The 11459-nt window shown below is 36.6% G+C and overlaps 2 protein-coding genes across 2 annotated transcripts in view; both read left to right on the top strand.

Annotated features, from left to right (window-relative positions):
- Positions 1 to 2675: 2675 nt before the first annotated feature.
- On the top strand, positions 2676 to 6057 carry si:ch73-361p23.3 (tumor necrosis factor receptor superfamily member 4). Its single transcript, XM_035661737.1, has 8 exons — positions 2676 to 2680; positions 3018 to 3196; positions 3349 to 3459; positions 4125 to 4259; positions 4342 to 4408; positions 4518 to 4780; positions 4861 to 4971; positions 5284 to 6057. Exons 1-8 carry the CDS (start codon positions 2676 to 2678, stop codon positions 5364 to 5366), a joined length of 954 nt encoding a protein of 317 aa, XP_035517630.1. The 3' UTR covers positions 5367 to 6057.
- Positions 6058 to 10025: 3968 nt separating this feature from the next.
- The window catches only part of tnfrsf18 (tumor necrosis factor receptor superfamily, member 18), a 3933-nt gene continuing 2499 nt past the window's right edge, over positions 10026 to 11459 (top strand). The window contains exons 1-3 of the mRNA XM_035661736.1: positions 10026 to 10152; positions 10276 to 10401; positions 10582 to 10713. Of these exons, the coding sequence (XP_035517629.1) occupies positions 10026 to 10152; positions 10276 to 10401; positions 10582 to 10713 (385 nt within the window). The remainder of the gene's footprint in view (positions 10153 to 10275; positions 10402 to 10581; positions 10714 to 11459) is intronic.

Here is an 11459-nt window from a genome sequence, read left to right as displayed (position 1 = left end):
CAGTGGCCCAGGGTTCGAATCCGACCTGCGGCCCTTTGCTGCGTGTCATCCCCTCTCTCTGCCCCCCTTTCCTGTTTATCTTCAGCCATCACTACCAATAAAAAGACAACAAAAAAAATAATGAACTGAATATAATTATTGTTGTGTTTTAGAATGAGCAATGGTAATCTACAGGTCGCCTTTTGTGGAGTTCGCCTGAACTGCCATGTTTCCACAGTAGTCTGCACTACACTACTAGACACCACTAAATCCTACACAATTGTCCTTTAAACAGGAACAAAATACAACATAAAACATAAATCATTAATCTATAAATACAACATATTTGCTGTGGTAATGTACCTATATCTATAATAGATATAGGTACATTACCACAAAAAGTTTCAGTAAGTAAGTGGAAAATGTGACATTTTTTAACCTTTATTTAAAGGTCAAAGTCATGACAAGCCTTAATATCAAAATTTTGTTTTTGTTTTTGTTCAGTGGTGCGGTGTAATTCGATGTTCTTTGGCTCTTCCTAAAAGGTTTAGCCCATGATTAGGCAAATTACGATGCTGATTTTTGCATTGTACCTCTTCTTCTCCTCCTCTTTTAACACCAGACGATTACTGCATCGTCAGTTTCCTGGGATTTTCTCAGTTTTAGTGTTTTCTTCTGTGCACACCCACAGAAGAGCATTGCACCAGCATTCCATCTCGCTGCTGCAAAAAACAAATCAGAGATCACATCCTGTGTGCAGAGGCTTTTAATCTACTTTAATCTTTATCCGGTACAAAAAAAAAAAAATCCCCAGGAAACACAAAAGCTTTTAGGAAAAGGTGAGATCATTTTAAAATATAGTCAGCCAGGAATGAAGAAAATAAAATGTTTTTAATGTTGAATAATACTTTAAAAAGGTGCAATATCTTTGTACTAGTCATCACAAAATCCGGCATCAGTGTCTATCTGTGTCTGTCACCTGGCACATTATGTGTATGCAGAGTGGTGCAACCGACCATGCGTGTTGTCTCTTGATCTTACGTGACAACCATCATTTGCCTGGTAACGGTAACAGTAACAGTGACAGATATCAGAAATACGCAGTAAGTAAGTGTAAATACTTTCTCTTCTTGGAAGCATAACATTTGCTCCACTTTCAACACTACCCAGTTGCAGAGTAACACATTTTTAGCCCCAACTCAAAAGAAGCTAAGAAATAATTAATGTGCAATATCCAGAGGGCTACCAGTCATCTCTGGGATCACAGCAGTTTAAACATTTATTGTAAAGCACTATGTTGACTGAACAAATCTACAAATAATTGTAGTTTGGCAATAGTAAAATCTTCTTTGAAGCAATATAAATCTCAAACAGTAACTAAGCAAACTGAGATTTAGCGGTGAGGATTTGTATAAAGCTTAGTGTATTGCATATTGCATTGGTATGCAGTTCAAATGTGTTACAGTTGATGGGAACTACAAACCAGAAATGAATGTAAACTGCCATGCTTTTTTTTTTTTGCATACTTAACACAAACCCCTGAGTCTGAACTATACACCAATTACTATCTGAGGGTTTTTATGTATCTGTTTCTTTCAACACTCAAACAGAAAATGTTGATGTTTCATTTCTGTTACCTCAACCTATAGGTGCAGTCCCATATACAAAGTTTATTTTCTGTGCTGACGGCTGACTCGTTTGTGGGGATGTTCTTGTGTAGTCGTCAATCTTAAGATGTTCCTTCTGTAAAATAAAATAAAAAGATACTGACTCATCATGTATGTCTGTGTCCACAAAAACAACATTTATTCCACGTGTTCCCCTCCACTAAAGACTGTGTTTTATCTCCTTCACTCTCCAGCTACTTTTACCTGTTAGGGTGGGACAACAGACTTTTTCACAGCAGCCAATGTGACATAAAATAGGGTAAACACAGGTGTTACCAATGATAGCTACTCAGGCCGTAATTAAGGTTCTGTACCATTCGGGTCAAACAGGCTGCAACGGAACCTAATCAATTCTAACAACTGTGTTTACCTTACTATTTCATTTCCAAATGGCTGCTGTGAAAAAGGTCTATTATCACCTTTATCAGTCTTATTAGTCTCCACAGAACACCTCATAACTTCCTCCACATCTCCTCCCAACTTCGACCTGACATGAGTTCTAATTAGCCAGACTGATTGAAGGGCGATTGGCCCCCCTGCCGCTCCGAATCCAGCAGTGGTTGTACATGATCACAGGAACAGGTTCAAGTAAGATTCCAGTTACTTTATTTCAGTGTAGTGTTGTGACTCATCCCAAATCCTGTAGATTTTTGAAGACTTTTCACTTTTTTTTTTTTTGATCTGTGTTGGTTTATGTTAATATTGTATCAGGATTACACTGTCACTTGTTCTCCATTAAAATGTTTTTTACTTAACGACAGCCAGCATAAACTTGGCGGAGGAGGCTCTCAAGAAGCGAGCGTTTGAGTGGTTGTATCTTTCATGTGGTTGTTTCCATTTCTTGGGAGTATGCGTAAGACACTAATCGTGTTCTTACCAGCAAAACAATATAAAGCTGCATATTTTCCGATAGTTAGACCACAAAGCTCTTCGCTTTTTCCCCCTACAAGTCCTGAAAGAGTAAAAAATAACCCAGATAAAGGTAAAGCTGCTTAATGATAACATTAATGTTTCCTAAAAGCTTTTATAATGGAGTAAGCCACTGGAGAGGTGGAAAATGAAGTAGTTGTGAATCTTAAACATACATTATTTCATATCAATCAAATTAACTCACACACATTTAATGATTCAAAGTACCATCATCAGATACCCTAGTTAAAAGTTAAGTCAGAAATGTAAAGTTTGAATCAGCAAATAATGAATTAGTGTAGTATTTAACTGTAAGAATAGGTGGCTGGGATGCAAATTTTGTTACTAAAATGTCATGCATGTCTGTCATATAATGTTTGTATTTTAATTTCAAGATCATTATGTGCAAAACTTTACACCGATCAGCCAGTAAGGAAGAATAACCCCGATTATACCTGTGAGTGGGTGGTTCGATTCTTTAATCTTAACCTGCGGCGTGTCAGTTTTACATCCTGTGGATTTGAGGACACATTCAGCAGCAGTCGTCGGCTCAGAAGTGTTGAATATGCTGAAACTACTTCTAATCACTTTGACTTTTTATGAATTCATTGTTCATGTGGATGCCTTCACCTGCCCAAAAGGTAAAGTAATGACTTTCTTGTACTACAATGGCGTTTATATTATAATTATTTAGGCTGTTTTTTGGTTTTGGATCTACTTCAACCTTTCAATTCTTCATGTGCTTCTGTGTTATTAAATTGCATTGTTTTTGTTGACACTGAAATAAATCAAGGTCAAAGAGTCGCAAAAGATGGCAAGAGCTGTGACAGCTGCCAAGATACGACTTACCAGCCGGAAGAAAATCGTTCCCAGCGGTGCAAAGCATGCGGAAATTGTGATGCAGGTACGTGCTGAGGCTGAAGTCTGTAACAGTCTATAACCAACATGGCTGGACCGTGTAATGGTTAGTGTGATGTAGGTTTTATCTTTTTAGTTTCATTCCATTCCCCCCGCTGCATTATGACAACGTATCATTACATTACTGTACATTAGAAGTCACCCCAAGTCATATTAGATTTTTTTGTTGAATGTTAATAGGTTTGTTAAAATTGATATTATCTGGATCGAGATGACTCTGATATTATAAAAAAAAAATCAGACATTCGTATAATGTCCTCATATTGGAATGGTCATGTCATGTTGTTTTATTTAGAAGGTTTTCGGAACTTTTCAGTGTATTTCCTGTTCAAGATGACCCTGATAATGTAATCGTGTCAAATTTGGAGTTATTTTACTGTACAGTTTTTGAGAAAGTTAGCTCAAATGACTTAATATGATTAATCATTTCCTCATGTTTAAACTATCAGAAAAACAAATCCTTAAGGGGGTTGTCTCGTTTGACCAGTGTGAGCTGAATTAGGCTACTAATGGGTCTGTTCATAGAGCCAACACTTTGCAATTATATTGTTCACTTTGTACTGAAGAAGCAAGCTACTTTTTCCCCAAATGAAGCTGCTGTTTCTCATGTCTCAACCTGTCTCTAACAAATATTTCTCACATTTGTTGTAGTCTCTGGGAGTGTTGTTAAAGAGAAGTGCACGAAAACGACAAACACAAAATGTCAGTGCCGTGGAGAATTTGTTCCCTACGACCCTGATTCTTCCACTTGCAAATGTGACATTGGTTTTGGACTACAGGACAAAGGTACAGAGATCTATCAGACAACTGTGCATGCAATATGTCAAAGAAATTCTCTTTTTAATGATTCATTCTTTTCTCTTTCCAGTGTGTTCAAAATGTGAAGATGGATATTTCAGCACAAATATCAACTCGCCCTGTATAAAATGGAAAGAGTATGTCCACTGTATTCTAGTGTTTTCTAGAGATGCATTATATAAACACATTTAATCTCAAATGTTTGTACCCGTTGTTAACAGCTGTATCTTTTATCCTTCATTCTAGATGTAAATCGGGAGTGAATATTAACGGCACCAACAAGTCAGATGTCGTCTGTAATGATGAGTCAAAGAGTAACACTTATGTCACTACACCTCTCACGACAAGCAAAACAGTTTCTCTAATGACACGCTTAACATCCAAACGTCCACATGAGGGGGCCAAGATTCAGAAGATGCGGACCACCACAACCACCACAACATCTGCTCCAAGACACCCTGTCACTACAGAGGACAAAATTCAGCCTTCAAACACAGGCAACTACATTGCTAAAACATCTGCTGCTGTCTTTTTATGACACAATCTCAGATTAAAAAGGAACAAAAATAACCTGTTGCTTGCTTGTCTTGTTCAGGTATGGCCCTCCTCATAGTTGGAATAGCTATACTGCTGATACTGACCTTGGTGACCTGCAAGCTGCACATTATTCCTTGCATGGAGAAACAACCAGCAGTAAAAAGTATGTCACAGGATTAAAAGTTAAAGTTATGCAGTGCTTACAGAGTAGTACGACATTTTGGGAAATGTGTTCGGTATTTGGTTCCTTGCTCAGAGTTTTATGAGAAGTTTGGTTCCACTCAAATGTCTTTCTTGCATATGAATGTTTTTTTTGTTGTATTTTATATTTTATGAATTATGAATGTGTCACATGAATTTGCCCACCTGTGGTCCTTCCCTCTAGGTTCTGTGTCATTTATCAAATGTGCCCAATTGTAGATAGAGTGCTGTAAATATAACATTTTCATTAATTATCCTTAATGTCTGTTTTCAGAAAATGAGTCGTGTCGGAGGCCAGTGGAAGAAAGCGGTGATGACAGTCTGTCCTCTCTCAAACTGAATCCAGGGGAGCCTTGAGGTGAAACTTTAAACTCTGTCAACTTGTGCTGTGAATTTTAAGATCAGATAATCATCATATGTATAATTACGCACTGATCATGTTTTCCTTACATTGTTCATTTTACACGAGAAAATACATCAGACCAACTTTTTACTCTATCTGTAGCAGATGTATTCAAGATTAATATCTAGTTGTCAATATTTGACTGGGTGGTAATAGAATATCGGGTGAATCATAAGAAAGTGTGTATGTATCATATCTCACATTTCATGTCATTTAAAGTAGTTAAATGTAGTTTGTAATACTGTTTATTTTTCTCTTTAGAAACATAATTTAATCAGTAATTCACTTTCTATGTAACCTTAATATTTATTACAAACTTCGATATACATAGTTTTGTAACAACCTCAGGGGTCATGCCACTAAATGTCTTTGTAGTATTTTCAAACATTCTTTGCTTTTTGTTAACATTGAGATCTTCTATAATGTGAAATGGTTTAATGGGGCAAGGACACATTTCTGAGAAATATACAGCATGGAATATATATTATAGTGAAGGTAGTAACAATAAATACCATTGAGTCAAATTATTATGAACTGTTGGAGAGCCATAGAAAAAAGTGTTTTTCTCTATTTTTATGTCTGTTTTGTTTATTCAACTCTGTTCCGCTAGTAGCAGGTCTGTCTGGCTAAGAACAGTAAAAAAAATGCTTTCAATAGTATGTGGGTTGTGGAGTTCCCCATGTGTTTTTTTTCCCTCTGAATCGTTCCTCTTATGTTTTAGTTAAGCGGTTGGAAAGATTGATCTTGTATGCATTGTTGTTTAGACCTCACTGGAGACTTTCCCCAGACATGTAAAGTAAGAGGAGTTATGAAAGCACACCCTTGATGTTTACATTCATTTTGTGTTTTGATAAGAGATGTTGTGTATGTACCTGTCTGGCTCAATGTGACTATTACAATCTACTTGGAAAAGCTGCAGTCTGGTTCCAGCTCACTGATTCCTTTGACAGTGCCCTCTGCTGGAATACTTTAGGGAAAAGAAATGAACTGACATTTAAAAACAGTGGTGGAGTATTCAGACTTTTGCTGTAGTACTACTACAGTAATGTAAAAACAAGTAAAGATCCTGCATTGAAAACCTTACTTAAGAGAAGCACTAGCAGTACAATGTACCTAAATTATCAAAAGTAAATGTACTCTTTCTGCAGAATAATGGATATCAAATATCATTGACATTTTTTTTATAAAAATTGGCATGTCATGTTTTTAAAAATGGCTCAAAATGCCCTCTACTGTTTTATATCACCTTAAACCTTAGAAATGCATGACATTTATATAAAAGGAGTATGTGACTCATTTTCAAATGTATCCTGATCAAGATACATCATTCACAGGAGTTTATGCTAGTGTTTGCTTACCATCTACTTTGTATTTATCTGTTTAAAATATCAATAACTACAGTATATCTGTGAAATAAAGTGTGTATATATAATAAGTATACTAAGTAGTAGTATAATACGTACTACTAGTAATACTCAAATGCAAGTTCCTCACTTATTTATGGTAAATTCATACTTGGTTTTTTTTAAAACAACAAATAGTAATTAGTAGTTGTTATCTCACTCTTATTGTAATGCATTTTTGTTTCTGATATTTTCTTTTCTGTTTTCATATAGCTGTGTGAATTAAGATTTCTATAAATAAAGTTGGCTTGAAGTACAACTAACGTGAGTATGTGGTTTTGCTAGAAACAGTTCCTGTAGATACTTTCAGTAAATGCCGCTGATCCAGGAAGTTGGTGTGGTTTCAAAGAAATATACAACACTTACCTTGAAATGCTTGCCTTGTAAAGTACAGCAACTTTACTCCCTGAATGACAGGAATAAACCACCAACTGATAGTAGTTACTAGTAGTGACATTACTGAGGCATTTTACTGAGGCATTTTATCAGATTTCATGGGGCTCCCTTTGGAGTCACCAAAGGTTTTATACAACTTACTGTCACATATGCACTAGTCAAGACCTGTAAACAGACTGCGATGTGTGAAATCAGTGGAGTTCCCCTTCAAGTTAATAAAACATGATAAAGTATTTACCTTTATATACTACATGGTACTTATATGGTTCTGTGGTTCTGTATGATGTGCCTTCAAAGGTCATAACTTAACCTTAAGTATTTATATTATGTTGAAGGATCGACTACAACAGCCCACCCCTCACCACAACACCTACAGAGAGTGGGTGCTGTCATAAAGGGTAATCCAGCTTTCTAAAGTGTCTATAGCACCTTTTGTGGCTACACAATAAAGATTCACACTGACGACTGTCAAGAACTACGTGTACTTGACGTATAGCAGTACGTCTGTCACAACCTGAGGGAGGTTTCAGACATGCAACCATGTGGTTGTGACTGACAGAGAACGTTTCTTTAAAACTCTTGGTGGTACAGCCACGTGTGATGAGGTTTTGAAGGGCGTGAATTCAGATGGGGGATGTCGCTGAATCCTTCCCCAAAACACATGATTTGGTGTTTCGGTGCATTGGGTAATGATTTAAGGTGGGTTCTCACACACGTCTGCAAAATGACGCGGACTACAGGCGATCCACGCATATGAGAACGACAGCAAACATCAGCCTCTCAAAAATTTACAGTGTTAATCACTTACTAAGGCAAGCTTTCAGAATGACTCAGTGTGCACACATAATCAGTTAGTGGGCTTGATTCAGCATGTTTCCCTAGAGCCAAAAGCACCTTCACAGGGCTGCAACCAATTCTTTTTATTATAGATTTTGTTATTTTATGATTAATGAATTGTTAGTGTTGCATATAAAATGTCAGAGAATCAATCAATTGTATATCCCTAATATATTATATTTACAATCAGATTAAACAGAGAAAAACAACAAATCCTCAAATTAAAAAAAATTTGCAGCCATGCACATTTGTTGGTGTTTTTGCTTATTCATTTCAGCACTACTCAACAGTGTGTTAGATTTGCCGGGAAACTTCTTCTCTACAGCAAGCTGACAACACTAATTCTTTGCACATCATAGTGGTATGTGGGTGCTACTTGTGAACAATCATAAACAGGCTGTTGGTAAGCTTTGGTGGCATCTTATCAGCTCTGAATCCATGCAGCATCCAACTTGAATACTCTTAAATCCTAATTAAATCTACAAATGACTTATAAGACCTGATAATAAAAGATTGATGATAAAGATCAATCAATTACGATATTTTTTTATTTAGCTTAGAGAAAAATATAAAGATCAAAAATATCTCAAACAATCCAGGTATTTCACCAACTTGACGAACGACCCCGATTAAAACCCACAATCGAAACCCAATCTAGTCATAATGCTTCTTCAACATGACACTCGTGGCTTCCTCGTCAGTGGTCCTGTTTTATACCTCATATACAGTAGTCCATCAAATTAAACCACCAGGAGTAAAACTAGTAGTAAAACCTCATATTCACGTTTACAGAACAGATTTTCAGTCTTACAACCGCTTTGAGTTGTTACTGATAGAGAGTATTCTTTTGTTTAATATTTCTGTCTGGTATGGACATTGACACTAACATACAAAAGCGAGCTGGCCAGGATTGTCAAAACAGCAGGAAAGATAATAGGCTGCCAACAAAAGTCTCTGGATGACCTGTACAGCACAGCTCTACACAGGAAAGCTTTGTCCATCATTGGTGACACTAAACACCCCCTCCATGCTCAGTTTAAGCTGCTCCCCTCAGGGCGAACCTACAGAGTAACTCTTATCATTATAATCTTATACCTAGTGCATATAAAACTTCATGAACAATTTGCACTGTGTCATGTGCGTATGTTGTATTAACTATTGTGATGTGATGATGAAATCTGCCGCAATGCTGTAATGTGATGTTTTTGTCTGATTGGTGAGACCACAGGTTATTTTTTTCTTTTATAAAGTTGTATTCTATTTTATTCTATTACATTTTGTAAAGGAGCCTTCAAGGACCAAAAGTAGCCAATCCTGGAATTTAGAGATGAGTGGACCATGTAGAAGTCAAATCTCACACCTGAAAGGGGATACCTGTATCTTATCGTAGTGTATGATCATATAAGCATCCACTAATCATGGTTGTAAGAGTTGAGTTTCTTTTGTGCATTTATTATTGCATGTATGCCAATTTCAGCAGAAGTGTTAAAATCTCTGACAAAACCTGAAACAACACCAACACACGCTTTACCAATTGGCTTTACAGGAAAGTCTCTAGAAGACAGCTCCGTAATAGTGAACACATGACACATGCTGCTGATCCTGTCTTGGTTGTTGTTGTTTTTATAATTCACCTATACATATCACCCATGTTGTCTGACAAACACCAGGCTCCCTGCTTAACACAAAGCTAAATATTCCTACTTTAAAAAACATAAAATAAAATGTAACAATAAAATCACAACAAACATCTAGTAAATTGAGTTAAAAAAAGAAAGAAAGAGACAAAAAAACAAAATACACTATAGTTACTCTTGTCATTCACTGTATGCTGCTGTTAAATCATCAGCGTAGTGACAAGTGGTCTTTCACTTCCTTCACTTTCTCACACACAGAGCTGAACCACACACATTTGAAACTGACGTCATAAGACTGAGAGGATAAAAGCATGAGGGCACAAGCAGAGCACTGGTCATAATGGATCCTCTGCGCTCTTCCCTGGCTGTTATATGTGTATTAAGTATTTGGACTACAGGATATGCTGCAGACTGTGGGGTTCGACAGACTAAGACAAACGGACGATGCTGTGACCTGTGTCCCCCAGGTAAAACACATAATCTTTAAAATGATAAGATAAATTGTGTTTTATATAAATCTGATAAGTTGTTTCAGATAATCATGACATTGTCTCAAGGCACTGAGTGTGAATGGTTTCATTTGTTTGAAGGTGAATATGTTAAGGCATTCTGCACAGAGCAACGAAAAACCGTCTGTAGCCCCTGTGGGGAGGGCTATTACTCGAGCCAATATAACCTCTTTGACAGATGTGAGAAATGCAGGTCGTGCCAACAAGGTGAGACAAAAAATAATGATGAAAGAGTTTTGACATACATTAAAATGGTAGCTCTGCTCTCCGAGGATCTCTAGTGAAACACCTGCCAGGTGATGCTGACTGAATTTTGCACAATGGATAAAATACAAAACACTGTTATTGCATGGAAGTCCTGTGGTTTGAATTCTTGTCTGTCTGCAGAATATGCTGAGAAATGTACACGGACCACAGATACAACATGTTTGTGCCGTTCTGGTTTCCTGTGCTCCAACGATGTCTGTTCAAAGTGTGAGGAAAACAAGTGTGTTACAGGGGAGAAGTTGAAGAGGACAGGTGAGACTGGACATATATCTCAGATGAAATAAATAAGTTGTGACTACACTTTGTTTTAAAATGAATTACTGCTTTTAATATATCAACTGCAAATGTAAATGTGAAAATGTCAAATTTCTTAATAACTCAGTTCCCTCACACCCACACAACTGGTGAGGTTTCCCATATTGTTGTCACATTCAAATTTGAACATGTGTTAATGTGTTCCTTCATGACTGCTAGTACTTTAATTCAGTAAAAGTGGTTCATCTCAGTATTAAAAAAGCTTTGTCAAGATTTTGAAGCCAAATTTAGAATCAAATGCAAGGGGGTAATGTTTCAATTCCATCATACAATAATCTTAACAATGATGTTTAGGTGCATTTCAAATGGGGAAACATAACAAAACTGACTGCAAGCTGTGGTTTGAATTTAACAAGACTAAAGGTCTACAACCACACTGGCTGCTCTGTGAGGTTATATTCAGCAGTTGAGTTTAATGTTAATTTCAGCATGCTAACACTGCCACAAGATTAGCAAGAATCAAGGACATTCATGCTACACACATAGAAAAAGAATGTTAAATTCATAGAATAAATGAGTGATTCTTAAATTGAAAAGATGTAAACACAGCCTTTCTATGATCTGAACCATAAAATATTATATTTTCAACAAACATCAGAATCAGAATCAGATTTATTGCCATGTAGGTTTTGACACATACGAGGAATTCGTCTTGGTGCAGTGGTGCATAAAATATACAATCA

The sequence above is a fragment of the Morone saxatilis genome, unplaced genomic scaffold, assembly GCF_004916995.1.
Source record: "Morone saxatilis isolate NCDOM2014 unplaced genomic scaffold, NCSU_SB_2.0 Contig18, whole genome shotgun sequence".
Classification (NCBI taxonomy): Eukaryota; Metazoa; Chordata; class Actinopteri; family Moronidae; genus Morone; species Morone saxatilis.
The sequence above is the reverse complement of the archived record's forward strand: the minus strand, read 5'-3'. Positions and strand labels throughout refer to the sequence as shown.